This window comes from Bacillus rossius, chromosome 6 (assembly GCF_032445375.1).
Source record: "Bacillus rossius redtenbacheri isolate Brsri chromosome 6, Brsri_v3, whole genome shotgun sequence".
Classification (NCBI taxonomy): domain Eukaryota; kingdom Metazoa; phylum Arthropoda; class Insecta; order Phasmatodea; family Bacillidae; genus Bacillus; species Bacillus rossius.
The window spans coordinates 56,528,135-56,551,330 of NC_086334.1; the positions used below are offsets into that span (position 1 = coordinate 56,528,135).

Genomic DNA, 23,196 nt, shown 5'->3' on the forward strand with positions numbered 1-23,196 from the left:
TGCCCCGACGAAGCCACCGGTGCTACACTTGAGACCTGGGGTTAACAAAAGCGTTCCGGCCCGAATATTCATTTCAAGCTAAAACCCCAAACCGTAACAAGCCTTTACAAACACATACACAGTGTGAACTAAAGTTATTTACATTACTCGAATCACTTCCGGCCGTCTGCACTGAATTATTTCAAGGTCATACGTAGGCACACCTGTATTTCGCGAATACATTTCGTGTCAAGGTATTTCACATAAGACTGTAGCTTTTTGTTATGATTATTTGGTAGGGGAAAGATTATGTGGTGAATAGCGGTAAAACATAAATAACAGCGAAATTAAGTCAATACACCGCCAACCACCGAAATTGAACTCAGTAACACCGCATAACAGCGAAATGCAGCGAAATTTACTCTAATTACGTCGATTATGGCCATAAAAATATAAAATTCAGTTCATAAATCTTTAGTTTAGATTTTCAAACTAAAAAACAAAACCTTTAATGTTATGTACAAAGTAAAAAATAAAACAAGTTTTTAGTTTCCATCTATGGTTTTTCGAAGCAGTCTCTAGCTATCACCACACTGCCACGCCTGTAGAGAAACTTTACAAGAAAATGTAGGTACACCTATAATGATTTTGGGCTTTTAACATTGTATATATACTTTTTTGATTATTGAATGTTTTAGATGCAGATTTTTGTGTAACTTACTCTCATCGATATTTGTAGTAGTATTGTTCAACGTACACGTATGAAGTGTCTTACCACAAACTGCTGAAGCAGTTGATCGATGTAATTTAGCTCGATATGTGTTCATTATTACATGTGTTTTAATTTTTAATGACGATAAAGATGAGATCCCCTATTGTTATATCGAACTTTTTTTTTTTATAACACCATACAATCATGGCTCGTGGTGGGCGAGATGGGTTGTCCCCACACTTGACGGGGCCAACGAGAATGTGGGACCGTACCGCTGCACGTACGCAATTCGCCATAGCGCGCCTCTATGGGCCTTTAAGCGGTCACCATACAAATTAATATATTAAATATAAAGGCTCTCTGTGCTTCCATATACCATTCACAATACTGCGTGTACAATTTTTCGTGTTTAAAAACGTCCGTGAAAACACACGTTTCAGCCTTATTCACCGTCCGAAAAAAATACCCTCTAAACACCAACACATGGAACGAAACTTGTACAGGCAAGTGCAATGGTTCTTAAACGCTTTTCGCAGTGACATACTTGTAATACATCCGGAGAGGTTTGTGAAATGGCGCGTCACACCTTAACAAACGGCACCCGGATTAGGTTTACATGCTCGCAGTGAAAATGTATCCATGGAATATGGCAAATTGGTTCCTGTGTTAACAAGACCATACCTATATTCAATGAACATGGTTTCCACTGTTATTGAAGATGCACGCACATACGTAACAGTTTTACGAATTTGCAATTAAATTTGCAAAAAAAATCGAGTGTATTATTTTTAAATATATGGATAACGTTATGAAAGGATATCGTCGAATGCAACAATTTTTGAGTCACCGTGATTCCAGATTTTTTTAAACTATGGAAAACACCGCGAAGAATAATACGGTGAGACGTATAAGCCTGCATAATTCATCAAAGAGACGACAAAAGGCTGCCAGACGTACGTATTGTCCCCCTCACTTTAATTTACATTCCCGCGCGTGACCCGCAGCGCATTATGCCGGGGGATCAGCGGGCTGCATTCATTCCGCGCCGCAGCGCTCTGTGGAAGGTAACTGCCATAAATAATCTCCCGGCGCTGTTGACTAATGCAGCAGAGCCCATCTGGACCCGGTATTTCGTCGCATATAAATTGCATTAGCACCTCCATGGGCCAAGCGCTGTCTCCCTGTGACGAATTCAGAGTTGCTCTGTGTTTGTATTTATATTTATTTTATCGACTGACAAAAATACAGACTAAACAAACAAACTACTAGCAAGAATAAGATAAATAAAAAATGAAACATATGACAGTAGACATAATTTGATGCATAAGATAAAACATAGTTTAAAAATAATTATATAAGAGACACTAAATATATATATTAATATACAATAAATGAGAAATTATAAAAAAAAAACATGTGCAATGCAAGATAAAATTAATGTAAACTACACTATAAATTAAAAACTAAAAAAAATCCCTGCAAAAATATTGTAAATAAACAATAAATACACACATATACAGATAAAGTTTCATTAAAATTAGGATAATATACTGTTACGATTTATTAAAACAAGAAAATTTTAAATCGTCGTGGGAAAACTACTAGGTTCGTAAATGGATAGCCCAATTAAAGATTATATTACTACACAGTTTTATTGAATTCCAATATTTACATCACTAGCAAATACTCTTCTAAACATGCCTAATAATCAATTACACTTAAAAATGTTCATTCCCCAGTCACTCGGTTTCTACACACCACACACCTCTGGCGCAACTCTCGCCGCAGCACCCCTCGTGGACCTCCGTCGCGGGACTCCGTCGCCGCACTCCGCCGCCGCCGACGCACTTCCCTTCGCCGAGGGTCCACTCGACGCTCCGCTCGGAACTACGCTCGGGACTCTCACCGCACCCGCGGCACTCTCACCCGGAAAACTCCACACAACACTGAACTCTCCGCCCTGGAACCTTCGTCCAGGGACTTCGCCACTCTGCGGCACCCGCGGCACTATCGCCCCGGAAACTCCGCCGCGGGAAAATTCCCAACTCCTCACTGCTCGGAGTCCGGCTTCCTGGGCTTATATAGGCCCAGACGCCACTTCTAGAAGTCGCGAGCGCGGCTGGAGCCATTCGCGTCATTCCGCGCCGACCCGACGGCAGAATTCTCGAGACACGCGTCGGCGGGTCGCGTAACTCAGTAGCTGTCAGGTGTCAGATAACGTGCCAAAGGCAGAGCGTCGCTAGGGGAGCGGAGGGAAGGAGGGGGAAAAGCGGCGATCCTTGTAATCTACCAGACGCGCGCGGCACGTCTCAAGTTGTGGCAGCCACATGACGTCAGTGGCCGTGCGGGGCCGCCAGCCAGCTCTGCACCTGCGCGCCGCGGCCCTGCTCACGTTTCGTAACAATGCAATACCTATATCTAATAACAATTTGTTTCTATTTTTCTTACTAGGCCAATTTAAATATTTGAGACAGACATTTTGCAGTGATATTTTCAAACATCAACAGTCCGCGCGCCAGCCGCCCCCTTCTCTCCGCTGCTTCCCCCACTTTCCCCCTTACACTTTCCTTCCCTTTTTGCTTCTCCTCTTTGCATTGAATTGCGCAGTGGGATCAGGGTTTGTCTATTCAAGAGCTGACTTTAGGTGCCTCCCTCTCATTCTTCCGGGTTAATTAGTTTAAATTTACTTGAATCAATGTGTGTTATACACATGTTAGCATTTATCTACTTTATACATATATTGCTTTCTCTGACGTGAGACTTATTATGTACACTAAAAGAATAAATGATTATATTGTTACGTTTCCGAATTGAATGTCTAACTACCATTTATTTAAAAAGAACACAGTAATCCCTGTTTACCGGATCCAGCTCCGGTCCTTCGCTCGTCTGTGTTCAAGCGTAGACGTTTGTGCCTTTCGGGTCTAGTTCGATGCCCGGACAGTACAATTTTAAAAGACGAATGTGATATGTGTTGCCTCATTGGCTCTTCAAGTGCATTCCAAGTGAACACTGCAGCTACAGAGAGGGATTTAGAACAGGCACTGGAGTGACGAATATGAAAACAAAGGCAAGTTGCTCTTGGAACGAGTACCGATATTTTGACGGGAATTTAGGAAGTTAAATCTTTTAGCTAGGTACCATAGTTGGGGGGGGGGGGGGGGAGGCGTTTGAATAAGTAAAGTTTTTCAAGAGAAGTAGACTGTGTAGTTTTCATATAGTTCTAGCCAAGTGGGATCGACATTCATCGGGCAATTGGTTCTGAAACTAGCTCACAGAGCGAGACAGCTTAGGTTAAGTTTCTCTCTGTCAGCAGATTTTTATTCATTGCATTTTAACGCATTATTTTGTTCTAGGCAAAATTCCTACGAGCGTTACAATTTTAAGGCATTGAATTTTATTTGATTATACACATTTTTAACTAAACATTGTCTGTTATTTGTTTTAAAATCATGCACGTTTTCATAGTTTTGTGTTACTAATGCTGGGTTTATGAACTGCGCAAGGAATGCAACGACGCAACAACGAAACGAACAACCAACGCAAGAAAGCACGAAGCAAAACAAAGCATGAAAAATCGCAAAACGTCAGAACTTTTCAACTTGGAATTATTGTAAAATCGTACACAATTTTTTTTTCTTTCTTGGGATTTTTTTGTTGATAATTTATGTTTATCCTGAAAACATACATGGAGTTTTCATTGATTTGATTTAAAAGTGTTATTTTCTTACCGCGCGCAAAAGTTTAAAAAAGTGTAAACTTTTTTTTTTAGTTCCATAATCTTCACAAAATCTGCAATTATCAAAAATGAAAATTCAATATGGCGGGCGAGGCAGAATTTAAGAGCCAAGCAAGGCATATTCTAGTTTTAAGATACATTAGCACATGTTAATAGTTACATGTGCAAGCCAATTCCCGAAAATAGTCTACAGCAATAATGACCTTACATTAAAAAAAAATTATGACAGAACTTCACAAGGTTGAGCACCAAAAATTCATCTTTACAAGTAAATAAAATCAAAATGTCTATGTTTTGCGTTTTAATACATATTTAAAATATTCCATAGCAAATAAGATACATACCTAAACAAAATAAATACAATTTTTGTCTGTCTCTATGGAATGATTTAACTCAATAACTATGGTTTTATTGCCTTAAAATAAAAATAAAATAGTTTTGGACTGTAACCTCAGGATCTATTTTATATATCAAAAATTGATTTCTGCAAAGCAATACAACGCGATGCTTTATACTCACTCCGTCTTATCAAAACAAATAAATAAAATTGAAGTGAAAGTAGATGTAATCTACTAATGCTGAGAATCATCCTGTCCGAGCGAACAAAGTCGCTGGCAGAGCTAGTTCCGAATGCAACTTGCCTCAGGACCGACTCGAAGTCCCGCACGGTGTCGTGAATGGAGGTCGAGTTGGACAGATCGACCTTCGTCACGCGACAAGTGCGTGTGCCATTTCAACTACCAAAGCCTCCAGGGACACTTTGTATGAAAACAACAAAATGAATACAATACCTACAAAAGTACCGGTTCGTTAAATAAACGTAGAAACATTAAAAAAAAAAACTCTGATTTAAGGGGTATAGTGACTTTTCGAACCGGATGACAGCCTTTCATGGAGTCTTTGTGTTCTGTGACCCGATGTACAGTCACGTGGTATGTGTGTTCTTCGGTTGATCCTAAACGGCCATGATCGCTTTATTTGAACGGCTTTGCAAACATAAGTTATTTATGTTATGTTGCTGGCGAAAGAACTAACCACTTAAATAAATTACAGAGAAACAGACGTGTAATGTACCTATAGAGTTGTAAATGGTGTACATCGAAGTCAAAATTATTCCCCAAACTGAAGTGATAAACAAATTATTAAAATTGCACAGCTTAATTGAGAGGTGAATGCGCGCTTGAAGCATTTGGTTGGAAGTTGTCCAGGTACTTAATCATCACTCACGGAAGTAGAGATTTAAGAACCCGTCGCTGCCACACAGGTTCACCTACATAACGGTCACATTATTGGAAACTACCAGGTGGCCCCAAGCTGTCGGGCCCTAGTTCTCACGAAATTCAGGTTATATATATATATATATATATATATATATATATATATATATATATATATATACACACACACACACACACACACACATTATTTCCACGACCAGCTGTTCGGTGGCGGAACCAGATATCCTGCTTCCCAAACCAGGCTCCCTGTAACAACAACATTTCGCCTTACACAGGGAGTCGACGGTACCCCCAACGAGACACAGAAGATTTGTGAAACTTACAAATATAAAATGTCCGGAAATTGCTGGGCATAAATTTAATTGGTGGAAGAGAAATGCCAAAACACGAAGCTATTTCGTGGAACTGCAGTCCTGCTGCGCATTACAACGCGAACAGTGGCGCGCGGTTTGAGTTTCGCGCGCATCCAGGCACTACTCCACTGGCTGGGAGCGGGTACGATCGCAGCGCCGTGACGTCAAAGCGCTCCACGGGAAGCAGGCGAAGAGTGGGTCGAAGAAGTCCGGAGTTAGCCACACACAGCAGCATTCCGGAACACGTCTGTTGCGAAAACGCCCTTGGTGAATGCGCACTGCTTCTGCTGCAATTCCTCTCGCCTTTCTCCATTCACCACGTGACTATCTGCCATCTCTAGAGACTGGAAACATTCGCGGTATCGGTGACCTTCAGGATCGACTACACAGTTTTCTGTACACTCGGGAAATTAAAGCCAGTTCATTGGCTGCTGACTTGTGGGTCGTCTCAACTGGTTTGCCTGTGATTCGATGCTTCTTTGGTTGATGGTTCCTCACTGGCCCGGAGTCGTCCAGATGAACACTCGGCCAATAGGTGAAGCAACTTGAAGTTATATATATATTTAATTTTAGCCTGTTGTGAAATGAATCCGCGATTTTTTCCGGTCTCTAGTCATATCTGCGAATGTAAAGTCTGTCATGCCGTTGTTGTTTATCAAGTCTGCAATGATTTCAGTGTACAGACTAAACTGTCAACATTGCGCTAATCGGCCAAAGCCAAGCGTACAACTGTAACACAACCAAGCATCCACTCTGCTGTAAGCCAAAGGCGGAAAAATGGAGTGAGGTGGTGCAGCAATAAGACAATAAACTTTCATTATAGAGGGCCTTGCTTTGAATCCCAGTCTAACTATCCTGATACCGGTTTTACATGGTTTCAAAAATGTTGCTAGGGAATTTATGGGATACACCTTACTGCTGGCCGAAGCCGATTTCTTTCTCAACCATTCTTCAGTACTCACGATCTTTGTTGGTGAGTACTTTCTGTTTCTAATGAGTTTAATCTCGACCAAACCTTAAGGCTAAAATAATGATAAACGATTCCGGAAAAAATCAATTATTGACCTTCAAGAAAGATGTAAAAATAGACAGTTTTCAGCGGTCAAGTAACACGCACTACCTACCTAGCGTTATGACTGGTGTCCCGACGAAAATAAGGAAGCGCTAAGGGCGACAACAGCGCGCGCATCAACAGCAAAGTCGCCTCTACGAACAACTGTGTAAACGGACTGCAGTTCTTTTGTACCGATGCGAGAAACTATGGAGTGTTTTGCGGTAACCTGTAATTTAATCGTTGGAAAGTATGTAGCGACGTTCGTAGGTTTTTTTATGATTTATATCAGCGTCAAATGCCCATATTGGCTGTGTCGAAGGATCTCGAATTAGAGCGTTCAGAGAAAATAATTCTGTACTTTTAACAAAGATTTGTTTGAAAAACAGTTACCAAGAAATAGTTTGTAATACTACAGGAAATATATTGTAACTTTGTACAAAACATGGCTATGGTCATATTCGCATAAGTATATGAAATACGTTTTCCAGATAATATTGATAATTTCTTACAAAAATTGGCACACAATTTTATATATTAATTGATGTTTTATTTTCTGTTTTATATTCAGTCCTTACATGTCCTAAAATAGTTGAAGACTTTTATCTTATTCTTATGTTTTTACTATTTGCATCACACAGTATTCAAATATTCAAGTTAAAATAACCTTATGATCAATAATTTACGTGAGAAATTCACAAAAATTAAGTTGGAGAATGAAGGGTACAGATTATAATGTAGACAAGTATAAAACGCTTCGTTATTTACGTAACGCGTTTCTGTGCAGACGGATACTAAAAGCACGTTTTCTTAAACACTTATGTTACCAAGCAGTAACGTAAGCACAGCACAGATTCGGACTTATAAAGCGCAAAGCTTTAACAAGCAAGTAAAGATCTGTAGCAAACAATTTGGGATTTCTCCACAAGAACATTTTCGGAGCGAAAGAAGAAGAAAACGTTTAGTCCGGTAAGCAACGGCTTTGCTGCCTCCCCTATCCCCCTAGCGACTTCCTTCAGTTAGAGACGAACTTCTTTGGTATACTGCGTACAAGTTTTGTCAAACCTGGAACTTTTTAACTGGGAGTTCTCACTTATACACCACCTTCTTTTTCTTCTTTCGCGTCCTCCACGCGACCAAATATACGGCAAAAGTTTTCCACTCGCTCAGTGTTGCCACCATGAACTCCTCGACGAAGGAAATTACGTTTTGTGTCCTCCGAGATTTTCCCGATTGAGAATACAAGTCATCCAGAGATGTATTTTTACGTTTCCATCAATACCTGTGCGAATTATGTATAGCGATGAAATTGAAAATGCTAAGAATCATATACAGGCCAGGAAATTAGTATTTTTTTTAAATACTTTCTATTATGCGTCGTCGAGAAGTTCATTGCAGACGGACAAGCAATGTTACAAGACGGGAAAATATGCTTTTGGTAAGCAACCATCCAGCAGTTGTCTGGCGTAACTTTGAAAAACTACACAGTTTTTTTTGTAATGGAACAGAAATATTAATGTAAGATTACAGATATTTGTAAATATGTGCATTTAATTGAACATAAACTGTATCAGTTTGAAATAGTGTTTCAAGATGGCAATACTGTGTTCGGATTGTTACCTGAGCATTTATGCTTTGTGTTGTCCCAGTACCTACGTTAGTTAAAGTTATTTATAAAACGTTCCCCGAATAGCTTTCCAGTATTAACTGCGCACATTAACAAGCTCAAAGCAACAAAATTAAGTCAAATTATTGAGTATTAGATGATCTTTTATACGGTTAAAAAAAAGATTATGCTTGAATGAAAAATCAATTAAAATACAAAATTATGCGAAAATTTTCGTAAGAAATAATTAGTATTATCTCGAAAAAAACTTTATTTTAATATATGAAAAAATAACCATAGCCATTACAAAATCTTTCTTGTAGTATTACAAACTATTTCTCGACAATGGTTATTTTTGGTGAAAGTAAAGAATTAATTTTTTTCTTCTGTGCGCGGAAGTGGAAGTATCCGGACTGGGTCTCAGATGCGTGTCCCTAGCGGAAGTCCGAAGCCATCTCACTCGGTCTTACGCCCGTTGGAAATAAATCTCTTTTTTGACGTGACAACGTCTAATAAATCGATGAACGCCGACTACGCGCACGAAAAAGGATGACTCATTGTCCCGTTACGCACATTGTCTCGTTATGCTGTGTCCCGTTACGCTCATTGTACGCTTGCGCCACATCTATCTCTCTTCCACTCGATTGGAACAACCATCAATTTGACTTTTTCGAGGCACATTAAACTTGAAACACTCCCATTCGTTTCCTACTTTTCCTATCATCGTCCTATCCTTAACATAATAACACAGATTGGAAGAAGTTAAATAGCAAACATGTATACAAGTTATAGTTAAAATAATCTCTTCGTTGAAGTAATAGACATATTTGAATTAATGAGTGCAAATAAAAGTAAATTTATCAATTAAATTGTAGATTTCATTTCACTCCTTCTTTGTATCCATACAAAATAGTGATAATTCAATAAAAATGATTCAATTTTATTCATAAAAGTATGCAATCATTTCATCAATGTTTTGTTATGACGTAGTCACGTTAAACTATCGTCCGTAAACCGACTTTACAGACAACCAATTTTTTTCTTCTTCAGGAATCTCTTTCACCTCATTTGCGATTCGTAGATCGAGGACAATGATTGGCGCATGACCGTCGACATCGGGCTCTTCAGAGACTGTGAAAGGTGACGAGATGCTAACGGAGCATAGACGAAAGAAATGGGCGTAGGGAACCGCGGAAGACACGATCCAAAAGGGCACGCGGCATCATCGTCCGTCACGATTCCTTCTCGCAAAAAAATATTTCTGGTTGCACCCAACTACAAAATCGACCCCGGTCCGTGTTCTGGTGGGATGCGAGTGATCTTACCTTCCCCTGCCACCTTTTATGATATTTTAATTTGTTTGGTTTGACATTTTATTTTAATGGCTTTAAAAAATTTTATTTTTGCTTCCGTAACGAACTTAACGACACAAATGTCCACCCATGCCACACCTGGGACTCGAGCACAGAACCTTTGACGACAGGAAGCCGGCGCTACGGCGCTGCGGCGGCAGGCAACTCAACTACTGAGACTCGCGCAAAAACAAGTTGCTCCAGGAAACAAACACAGAAAGGGGCACAAACCTGCGGAACATTTGTCCAAAGATGGAAGTTTTGCACAGCGTTAGGGTCTACTAAGCTTAATTACAAACCGAAATTCACAACGAAAACATGCTAACATGCAGTAAAGTCTTTTATGATAGCATCTTACAGACGTAGCCTACATACATTAAAATGTTTCTCATAAACGCAGTTTCAACCGTAGACTTACCGTAAAATCATCAAAATAATCTAGAAACGTTATTCTACACAATCGTGTAAAATATTTCTAAGTTGAATACTAAGGATGAATTTAAATCAATAAAGTTATTACGTTATTTTATCAGTCATAACTCATAAAGTAACAATCATGGTCTAGAAGGGATTAAGGGGGTGTGGTTACAAAGAGTCTAGCGCAACTAGAGCCACCCAGGCGCCTGAAGCGGTGCTCCTGTCGCGACAACCCTGAGCGACATGCGTCACTAGCGACCCTGTTGACCAACTTCAGAAGTAGGTGCGTTCATTTGTTTAGGGAATGCTCCAAATGTGTTACGCTTATTAGAGTTAGTATATCTGAGTTAAATTCGCGTAATCAAGAGAATATTTAATCACGTTTATCTTGTAAATGTTTTTTTTATATGTCTACATGGAATTGCAATTAACTAATTTTTTTTAGAACTTGTCGACAGGAACACATTAAAAAATAAGTTAAATAAATATGAAAGTAAATGTGCATCTAACTTTTATTTGTTTGAAGTGGGAAAACGGATTTACTAATGAGGTTAAAAGTCACATAATCTAGGGATCGTACATATTACGTCACATTGCGAATGCGGTATGTTATCACATGATAATATGTTTTCAGTGTGTAAATTATAAAAAAAAAAGCTATAACCTTTATTAAACAAACTTAAATCAATACAAATACTAATCAACAAATATAAATAATGTTAAAGTTATTGACTCATAAAATCACTTTAGTAACGTAGTAGATGTTTTTTTTTTGCCCAGGCTACGTGGTCCACTATAAAAATAGTTCGCATAGGGCGAATGCAGGTACGCGTTTCTTCCCAAAATCATAAGAACACATTGTTATTCTGGTGAAATGGGATACAAATAAAATCCGCTTTTGCATCTATTTGCAATACCCAATTGAAGCAATTCATTAGCGATATTTTACCTATTTAGTAATATCTTTGTTTGCTGGGATATAAACGCCCCAACTGAAACGACAGAAAACCCTGCTCATGTCCGACCGATCCAGCGATCCAATCGATGCATCTCTGTACTGTTGGACTGCTGTAGATCGCTGTCATCTAGGACTTAACTGCACGTTTTCGGTGTGACGCACAAGGTTTACAACGATCAACATTAGTTATGTTACTAGAAAACGTCGATTCTACCGCTGTACAAAAATTCAGTTTTGGAATAATTTTCCATATGTAATAATCTTTTGTTTCTTAAGAGCGAATTTCGCCCCAGCACCAGTGTATTCAGCACCGCAGCAGTACAGTACACGCTACTTATTTTTAAACTAAAAGATGGGTGGCACACTGGCAAGTTTGGACAGTCACCAGTGTGCTAATCATCTCTCTCTCTCTCTCTCTCTCTCTCTCTCTCTCCCCCCTTAATTATGTATTTTTATGTCACCCCGAGTCATTGTGAAATGGTATTTGTGGTTGTTGGTGTATAAAGACAACACAAATTACATCCATGTCTAACCCGGGGTTCGACGAACCCAGAGCCCCCGCACCATAGCCCGGTGTGGTGTCGACTGCGCTACCAGGGCCGACTTCGCTACGACGTGCGGAACGCTTCAGCGATCACATCGATTACGCCAGCCTCTTGAAAAATATGTCAACCTAAATCTTAAGGAATAAACAACGTTTTTTCTTCAAGTGATAATTACGCTGAACAATTTATTTATTTGCGGATCGTAGCTGAGATAAAAATATATATATTTAAATATTGTCCTAAGTATTAACTTGGCATAATTTTTTAACATGTATGTATATAATATATTGTATTTAGATTACCTTCGTGGACTTATGGGGAGACTACGGTGAAAAAAACATTCTTTAATAGGAAGCACTTTAATGGACTGCTGTAATTCGCTGTCATCTGGGCTTAACTGCTGTGACGCACAAGGCATACAGCGGTAAACGTTTGGCATGTTATGAAGCAGGGACGACTCTAACACAGGTAGAAACCTTTTATTTCCTGTGCTAATTAGCACAGTCTCGCCTGCGGTGTGGCCGAGGTCTAGATAAGGGGTAGGTGTGTCGGACAGGGCGAAGAGCCGGGTATTTACGACCTGCTGCGTGGTTGTCGCGGGTAGGGCTGGGGTGTGGGTGGCGGTGTGGAATGGGAGGGTGAGGGAGAGGAAGAGGGAGAGGGGGAGGAGGTAAAGTCTTGGGAGGGGGGAAAGTCGATGAGGGGGGGAAAGTCGGTGAGGGGGGAAAGTCTAGGAGGTTGGGAAAGTCTAGGGAGGTGGAAGGGGCAACGGGAGTGTTGGAGGGGGAAAGGGTTAGGTGGAGGGGAGGGGCCCTGTAACTATGACGTACTGCCGCTGGGAGCAGGCGCCGCGCTACAGATTGCAGACGCCCGGCGCTTCGGCGGAGGGATTTCCCCGAGCCGCCGCCAGGGACGCCACCGTCGCGGGTTACGTTTGTTCCCGTGTACCCGCGGCGTCACTTTGACAAGTGACCCGACGCGCCATTCTTCATCGCACACGACCGAAAATATCGCGCAACGAAGGGGGAAAAACAAAAATACAATAATAAAAAAACACTTGAACGAGTTTTCTTTCAGTATTCGCCACAGACGTGTAACATGCAAATTCCCGTGTTCTCATGTTGCAAAAACACAAATGATACGAAACTCGGACACGAAATATAACGTATAATATTTTAAAATAATGCCAATCGTGATAAAAACGTATACGCAATTTGTGTTTTCAATTACATTTCTGGACGCGAATCACACGTAGTTTCCGCACCCGCCGCTAGTATTCATTGCCGGAGCAGCTACGTCGACTACCGAATCATTCTATTTACACAGCCAAGTTTTAAACTATGTATTGAAAAGACTCCCATAAAAGCGAAAACGTATTGAAAGAAATACTAAACCCCGGCTTTGTACCTGATTTTCGACAATGAATTTGATTAAAATACTGCTCATATTTAAAATATTCATTTAAAAAGTTAAAACTGTGAAGTTTTCATTTGGCTTTGTGAACTTTCGTTCACGCCGTCCGCCACAGATGGCAGCACCGTGGTTACATATTTCCGTTCCGTGCGACTTCCGTTCCATTCATGAAGTTACTCCTACCAAATGCCGTGTACCGAGAGCTAGGATGTTACGCAAAAAAAAAATCAGTTGCCTGGGAACTTTCTGTATGTCACCAAATATACAGAAATAATATGAAGTTGTTCTCGGTCATCTCACAGTTACCCGAACAAAGTTATGAATTTCTCCACACGCATGCCTTACTCAGTTGCATCCGCCTTTTCCTGATTTGTTTTTCTTTTCAAAACGAAGAGAAACGCTCTAAGGTAAACAATGTACTCCAAGATGGTAGCAACGTCGGCTGCTTTTCACAGCGAAAAGCTTAAGATTCATTGAAATTGAATCAGAAGTCGAAACAGTGCCGAACAAATCAAAAGTTCACCGTTCACACTTTCATCTTCGTGGATTTTTTTTTTTTGTTTTTGGAAAAATTTGAACATTTATAACCTTTCATTTTATGTTAGTTATGACCACATAGACGTGAGAAAACTTTTCCTCCATGGGGGAAAAATAAAAAAAAAACGGAATTGTGCGAAGATTTTCATACTTTTAACTGCGATATCACGTATTACCTAGCCTAACTTTTATGTTTACAACATGAAAAAAAGAATTTGAAGGTGCACAAACGCAGATTAGCTGGTGTCTGACTCCATGTATGTGAATCTTGGGTTTCTCTTTATCTGGACAGAGACCAGACATCTGCGCATGCGTCGGGGCGAGGTGACAGGAAAACTCTTCATTTTCTGTGCCCGAGCGACACACATCACGGTCGCTGCCTGTATGAAAGGGGCCCCTCACAGTAAGAAATGGGCCTCACACAGTAGGAATCTTACAGTAGACATACAATCTTCTCATTTGAGAATGCATCTCGTATAGACTAAAAGCTCCTCGCAATGCCAGGTCAATGGGTCGTCGTAGAAACTTCAACGCTGTACTCCAACTTCGGAGTTCTGTGTTCCGTTACACACAGTCAGAGTATGAACGCGAATTCAAGAAAAATGGTTTAGGTTTATAATTATAGTCAGTATCATGTACTTTATTTAAAATTGGACAGTTCTTAAGTAGTACCAATGGTCTACGCATACTTCCGCCCCTGTTGTTCTGTCCAAAGTTTAAATAACTTCATGAGGTGGTCAGTCTTCGTAAACTAATGCTTCGCAAGTGACAGTTGGGAAATGGTTATCACTAATAAAAACTACTTTCGCTGACTGTCTTATTTGATACAAGTTTCATCATACAGACTATAACATTGTTTGAAGGATTTGTTAAGAATTCAATAGGGCAGAGTGGGGCTATTTGGGCCACGGGGCTATTTGGATCGAAATAAGAAAAAGAAAAAAACACCACTTTTTTTATTTTTTATTATTTAGCTAAGACGCCATTTACCGCGTGAGAGCTTGTGAGTGAAGTTGTAAATGGAAGTGCTAGACGGTTTAACTAAATATCTATAATGTATCTCATGTGATATCAATTCAAAATTTGTGAGGTAAGTATTTCCTGTGAAGAAATGGCATTGATGTAGTTTCCGATGTTCGTTATTTAAGATATTACGGGAAAAATAATTGAAACTCTGTGCATTTTATGTTTGTATAGCGGTCTGCAAAGACCACTTCGTCGTTCTATATGACAACTAGCGACATTTGTTGCTTGGTTTCGGAACTATTTGAAGTTTTGAACTTTGTATCCCGTCAGGCTATTTGAACCATTTCTGGCGGGGCTATTTGAATCACACCGGATTTTTCCTTCGTTTACGTTTATATTGCCTTTATGGTTTTTAAATTTAAGGTAAAGAGATTAAATTTAAAAAAAATACAATACTATATACAACAAAATAAGAATTTAGGTTTAATAGTTAAAAGTATATAAATGGTATAAAAGTATCAGAATTAAAATTTATTTATTTTAATGTTTATTGTGAATATATTAATAGCCATATTGTTTGCAGTGAGTAAAAATTAATATTTTTTTATTCCTGAAAAAATAAACTTTAATGATTACTGCTTTTGCATACAGATAAAATTAATTTTTGATATTTACAGAGGTAAATTCAATTTTTTTTCAGATGGTGAGGAATTATAAGAGTAAAAATGTGTACTTGCAGTGGTCTGAAGAAAGAATGGATCAAGCTAAAATAAGTGTCCTAAATGGCCATTTAACAAGAGCTGCAGCATCGCACTTCAATGTTCCATACACAACTCTGCAGAGAAGAGTCCGTGAAGCTCAACTTCAAAGTGATTTGATGAATGATCCTAATTATGCACAAATTTTCAAGAAAAGAAAGGCCATTGGTCACCCCACAATATTTTCACCGGAGCAAGAAATTGATCTCGTGAATAGACTCAAAAGTCTTTCTAGTCGTGGTTTTGGGCACTCTTCTGTCAGTGTGAGAAGGGCAGTGTATCATTTTGCCAAATTGATTTAATAAATCAGCACAGACAAGAAACAAGCCAAGTTATATCGAACAGTTTCATTGAAAACAGAAGCGACAGCGCAGAATGAGGAAACAAAGTGAGAGCTCTACGAGCTCCGAAGAAATTTTGTCAGAAACATCAGATGAAGAAAATACAACATGTGACTTCTGTGGTGTTAGATATTTGGAAGAAAAGTCACAGAGTAAAGGTGACAGGATAAGTTGCCAAAAGTTCTGAATATGGTTCTATGAAATTTGTTTTGGTGCTAATGGAAAAAAAAGAAGAAGAAAAAAATTTCTTTGTGGTAAATGTGTTTGATGATTTCGAGAACTGTTTTAGACTTTATTATTGTGTTAATACGTGCACTATTAGGCAACAAATTACGTGATCCAAATAGCCCCTTGTGCAGTCCAAATAGCCCCACGATTTTTGGATGGTCACGTTGGAGTAGTGCTGTAGTTAATGATTTTTTACCAGGAATTGACTTGACTAAAAATTTTGAAGTTGATTTCATATGATGCAAAAAGTGTAATATTTATGTACGTAATTTTTTGTATTTGATCGGATACAATGTTGAATTATTATTAAGCATTAAACTTGAAATGATTAAAATAGCCCCACCTTACCATATATATATATATATATATATATATATATATACACACACACACACACACACACACACACACACACTAGCTATTGCCCGGCATGCGTTGCAATGCCTCAACCAATTTTTTTTTTGTAATTTGCTTGAAGTAGATACACATATACAAAACATCTCTCTACCTCTGCTCTCTCTCTCTAATTCTCTATCCCTCTATATATGTATATCTCTATACCTCTCCATATATTTATCCACATATATACCTCTCTCTATCTCTCTTTATCTCTATATATCTCCCTCTATACCTCTATTTCTCTCCTCTATATACCTATACCTATATTTCTCTATATATGTCACTCTATAGCAATGCAAATATTAAAAATCTATGTTTTACCTATAGTTTTATATATCACATGTGTGGCATAGGTATGTAAAAACACGCGCGTATTATAATGCATCGTTGAGTCAAAATTTCAAAGGAATCGGTGAAGAACATTCGGAGATTTCAGATGTTGAACGAACGAACAATTACATTTATTTATATATACAGATATTCAATTCATATAAGAAGTGAAATAACGAAGATACCCTGAATTTTACAAAGATACCTGGACAACTTGTAAGTTGTGTTCATCGTAAATTTAATATGCAAATTTTTTAACACCGTAAGAGTAATAATTCATCATTAAACCAGCCACAAAACATGGAGCTGTCGAGTGTTTACGCATTCACTGAAGTTTTCACTCACCTTTGCAGCCGACACTCAGAAACAGCATTAGCAGGAACCTTCGTCCAATCATGGTTCTGCAACAAGATACAAACATGGTAAGTGCCTAATCCAAGGATGCAGAGAAAATGAAAATAAATATATGCTCGTTAATAAAACATAAGAGAAGATAAATCCAACGAGAGTAGGCATTTGTCGGAGAATTTTAATATCAATAACATGCATAGTGATGGACATAAAAATGCTTCATAAGGTTTTCAAACGTGTATCCATCTTACCACTTAAAAAAACAACAAAAAAACCAGAAATCAGTGAAGTGTTACACGATGCAAGGTTAACACGGAGGCTTAAGACACATAACATGCGAGATTACAGTGGGATACAACAGACTCTGTGCTTATTAAGGCCCCCACCTAACTGGACTTGTAATAAACATGTATCTTCATTCACGCCATAATACGTACTCGTACGTACCACTCGCATCCCATAGTTTGCCTACGCTCGTTACAGTCCAAAGCTTTAGCCTAGAGACGATACCGCATTAGAAGCACCAAACGAGCGCCACACTTACCATCCCATTTCATCAATCAAAATAAATCTTGATAATCTCGTTAATATTCCGCGTGTCTTTCGCTATTTTAACGATTCGTTGAGACGGAAACGCAGGCCTCCCAACCCCCCCCCCCCCCTTTCCAACAGGTTTTCGTTGGGCACGGTTCTTGATTTGTTGATTCCGTTAAACGTCAAACGTCCAACAAATATTAGAAGCATTCCTACGTGGAAAACATTTGATGGATGCTCAAGTCATCCGACTTGTCGAACGAACGTGGTTGCTCTACGCACTTGTTTCGATGTCGCCACAAACCGACTTGCCTGGAAGGTGCTGGAAGCGAGATCGTCAGTGCGACAGCGCCGCCGTCGGTATGTTGGCAGCCGTGTTACAGCGCTGGTAACATTTTTTTTGTAAATAAAATACTTTTTTTTTTCTGAATAGTTACGCAACGCCTTTGAATCATTCATTCAGAAACTTGCGTACCCAATAAGAAACACTCGAATTTTCATTGCTTGTTCATCTGAAACTACTGAATGAAAATTTAATTCAGTGTCTCCACATAACTGATAACAAACCTCCGTTAAGACGGGTGAGTGACAAAATGCCTCGTCCTCCTCCAAGGTGGTCCGGGTTGGATTCCAGAATATCTGACGAGTGTGAAACGTGGCGGACGTCGCTGTGTGCCAGTAACCAAGGGCGCTCTCGTTACCCCGCTCATTCATTCCGTCAATGCTCATCATCTAACAGTGTCTCTAATGTCCTTGATGTCGACTAGATGATAAGCCCGATACATTTCCATTTTATTCATAAAAAGAGGCTTACTTAAAAAACAGACATGATATGTATTAGTGTTCACCGTATAACCTACGGCTAGAAAGGCTATATCCAGCTACTGGGAACACAAATAATTTCAACTCCATTAATTGTATGAAAATTAATAAAGGTATTTCACGTTTGTTTAAAAAACTATATAATTTTCCAGTAAAATACACTTTGTTCCAACAGACTATTTCAAAGAAACATTGCAGATAAGAAGTAAAATATTGTGTAACGAATATAAACTAAACAGTGGTTTATGGGTGAAGGCAAAAAAAAATTTGAAACGTTTCAGTGCATTTTTATGAGTATTCTGCGGCATTACAATAAGACTTATGCCTATCAGAAAGGTTTTGATTTTGAAGGCTCATTTCTGAAGTGAAACTTCTTTGGTCGTGATTAAAGTAAAATTTCATGGTCGAATTTTAATACAACGTTTTCGTGAAACATTATTCTAAAACGTTTTTTTAATTTTTATTTTTCCTAACCTAAGTAATAAAACTAAGTGTATTTGGGAGGGGTCTGCGTTAGGGAGAGACTCTAAGTGCGTCTCAGGCCGAAGCCTATACGGTCTAAGCATGCAGGGTTTAAGCCATGCGGGAGAGGTAGCATGCATAATGTGCTAGGAGGGGGATTGGCAGCAATTGGCGCCATGACTAACTCCCCTCACTGACTATTCTAGATTAAAAACGAGATAAGTTGGGCCCAGGTAAAACCTGCATAGACACAGGGAAAACCCTGGGCTCAGCCATGCGGGATGCAAAAATTTCATGCATTAATATCAAGCAGGTTGGTTACAGGAAACAGAAGGATGGTTCCGGAAGAAGAGTTGGACAGAGTAGAAACAAGCTACTAAGCAATGGGCAGGAGCTTGGACATTGCTGTCCGCATTTGGTTTTGGGCAGTACTGGTGTTATTTGGGGGCGACTTTGTCGTTTCCCCCAGGCTGCCAGCCAGCGCGTGTAACTTAAAACTAAAAACTAAGAATGTACTGTAGGCTTGTGTGTATATTAATAAATTTAATTAAGTTAATTAATCGCGAGTTGCTGCATCGGTCCCTGCTCCAGAATGGATGGAGCGTCAGGTCGCCTGTCGCCATCAAAAGGCAGTCGGCACTTTGCGAAATTATCACAATCTGTCATTGCAAAAAAACCTTTGCAACAACATCTACGCTTCATGAGCTACGAGTAATTAATTTAAATAAGTAAACCGCGAGTTGGTCAGGTTTCTGAGGCGAAAAGGACGGAAAATAGGTTGCGGACGGTGCAGAGAACTCGTTCCCTTGAGTGGACTCCACGTGGCATCGTGCGGCTCAGGTTGAACCGCGCCATGCTGCAGGGATAGGCGGGTCGCCTGCGCCTGACGCCACCCGACTGTAGGGAGTATTTGGACTGAGGTGCAACACAACGGGGTTGGGGTTTATTGTGCACCACACCCCTGGCCATCTTCGTAAGAAAATTGTGTTCTTTTATGTACGTAATAATTTAATTACTTGTATACATCAGTAGAGTTTAACAGTGTTATATGAGTATTATTTTATCTGTGTAACCAAGTTTTGTTTGCTGGTCTAATGCTTTTCACGATTTAGTTTGATTTGATTAACTATATCACACATCGTATTATAATTATGAGGCCACGAACATGTAAATATGTTGAGTCCAACAAAGAATTAGCTATTTTAAAAAAAGTTAAAAAAATCCCGTCAGTAGAATATTAATTGATTTTATTTTAAGTTTGTGGCAATATGGTTATAAAGTAAGGAATTACTGTGATGAATGTACGTGCCATTTATTTAACGCGTCGCGGAGCGGCGGACATGTTGTCATTGTTCATTCATTCGACGGCAGAACATTATCAATGCCTATGAATGCATTACAGTATGTCTATGTAGCCTATTGGAAAAATCTCTTGCAATATAACTCAATGGTAAGGTGATATTTGCAGAACTACAAAATCATTCAAGAAAAATGCTCGACCACATCTTATCTAAACATAAAATAAAATAAAGTTAAAAAACTAATTTATTATAATCAATCCTAGCTTTCACATTTACAAAACAAATTATTTATTGTTTGAGTATTTATTGTTAATTAATCAATATTGATTGATCAATAACTATCGATAGCCTGAGCAGTTGTTTTGAAATGGAAATGAGTAATAATTTTGTTGATTCATGTTTATTTAGAAAAATAGTCTTCTTTCTCTCTCGCAGCCGTTTTATCCCTTACGATATGCTTGCGAGTCGAGGTTTGACTTGCCGAAAAGTATCACTTATATCACATGTAATGACTTACACGCGCTCTTTTTATTTAACTGTGCGGTGATCGCGGCTTCAAACCATGTAATCAGTGGTCTCGGGCTCTCTGTATGGATTGCCTTAGTCCTTTATCTCCTTGAGATTGTAGCGGGGATACTCGGCACTGACGTCCAAGGAGGTGCAGGCGGTGCCGAGGTGCATGCGGAAACAGACCTTATCGCAAACAAACCCTCCTCCGTGGAGGGTCTCTTAAGTAGTTTGCAACTAGGAGGGACGCCCCAGAGAGAGAGGCTCGCATCGATTGGCAGAGCAGCTTTGAGGAGAGGCGAGGAACAGGTTCGCTGGTTGGTCCCGTGGTTCCGAAAGCAAGGAGAGACCAACACTAGAATGTTCTGATTGTTTACGCATATCCTGACTCCTGGATTAAGGCTAAGACTACGGGCAAACACTATCCGAGTTCCCGGCAAGCCTCGTGCAAACATTTCCCAAGCATTTTATGGCATGCGATTTGGGAATGTCAAAAGTAAAAGGTTTTGTTGGACCTCCAGTGTTGCAATTCTGTGAAAAATACGTCATGAAGAACATGACGTATGCACATTTACCTGTAAGTACTGGCTACGAAATCTCTGAAAACCACATATTTCATTACAATAATCATAACAGTCGTGGGCTAAACCCAGAAGACAAGATGTATACCTATAGTAACTTTGGACACAAAAGACTCGATTCAAATTTCTGTACAACAGCAGTATTTGTGTAATTCAAATAATACAACCCTATTGTCCTCTATTTTGCTCGCAAAATGTTTCAGAAAGAGCTAACGTTCTGCACTCGCTACCGCCGGTTACAATATTAAAGATGGGCTTAGATACAGCTTGAAGGCTGAAGTTGAGTTATCCTCGTCAATACAAATTCACGCTTGGCTTATAAAAAACATAACACGCTGGATAAACTCTGTTTATTATGTCACATACTTACGTATTTTCAATAACATTTCCTAACAACTATATTTTACTAACAAATTTTTAAATTTTGACAGATAACAAAAGGACACTAATTTTATACGTTTGTTAAATTTTAAGACTATTTTAACAATTATTAAATTGTAGCTCTACGCTGAAAGGCATTCGTCCCATTCTTAGGCGGCGAACTTCTATGAAGAGGGAGTGGAGGGGTTTCAAGAAACTGGTGCACCGTTGCGAAATGTGTTTGCAACTGGATGGCGATTATGTGAAAATGTAAAGTCGATATGTACTAAACCAAAACTAACAATGAAAACATATATATTTTTTTTTAAATTTCAATGTGGAAACGGAGCTTACTTTACGAATGTTCCTCTTATTTGGCCAATGTCCCTAATAATTCTCGTAAACAAATACAGTGCATATATATTTATTTACTTTTCCTCCCGCTCTTTCTAACGTGCCGTCTGCTTTAACCAACTCATCCTACTACCACGCACAGTCAACCCTGGGGTGATCGGGATAGTTTCTGCGAATGTTCAGTCTGACGGAGTTGACTTGTAAGGTTTTCGAAATGAATCCGAAAGTTTCCCTCGATCTCCGAGCAGCGGGTTTGTTGAGGAGGGGACAGGAAGGGTGTGCAATGTGCGGAGGGAGGGGGTAACAACGGGGTCAGGGGGTTGTGTTCGCGGGGAGTGTGTGAGAGAGGTAACAGGGGTTGGCTGACCGCAGAGCTCGGCCGAGGACAGCGGTGGCGACCCAGAAACACACCGCGGCTTTGCCTCACCGCGCACAATCCACGCAACTCTCTCTCTCTCTCTCTCTCTCTCTCTTTCTCTCTCTCACTCACTCTCCGGCCGCCAAGAACTGTAAGCCGAGACACACGCAGAGAAAACCATTTCTGTACGTTTACAGAAGATTCCTTTACGAATCAGTTGCCATGAAATAATTCAAGAAACAAATTGTAACTTCATAAAACACATGGCTATATGAAATACGTTTTTTTTTAAACGATAATACTGAGTATTTTTTTTCTATGAAAATTGGCGCAGAATTTTTATGTTTCAAATTTGATGGAAAATATAATCGAATATTAAACCATTTGACTTCGATTTGTTCCATCATGCTTATTAATGTATGGGAGGTACTCGAAAAAAAAACAACGCATAAATGATCGAGTATGATTACGGACCCAGTGTTATTGCGAACACTGTTTTTTAGTGATGCAATTATTTTCACGTAAATGTAATAAACATACAAAAATCTGTAATTTTACATGGATTTTTATGTTCCATTTGCGAAAAAATAGTCACAATGTGGCCAAGTATTCTCACTCGCACACTTGCACTCGGAAGAAACATC

General features: G+C 39.3%; 1 protein-coding gene across 2 annotated transcripts in view; it reads right to left on the minus strand.

Moving 5' to 3' along the window:
• The window catches only part of LOC134533220 (cadherin-87A), a 328,672-nt gene that overhangs the window by 154,109 nt on the left and 151,367 nt on the right, over window positions 1-23,196 (minus strand). For both annotated transcript variants that reach the window (XM_063370617.1, XM_063370616.1), the window contains exon 3: window positions 17,268-17,323. In XM_063370617.1, the coding sequence (XP_063226687.1) occupies window positions 17,268-17,319 (52 nt within the window). In that variant the 5' untranslated portion in view covers window positions 17,320-17,323. The remainder of the gene's footprint in view (window positions 1-17,267; window positions 17,324-23,196) is intronic.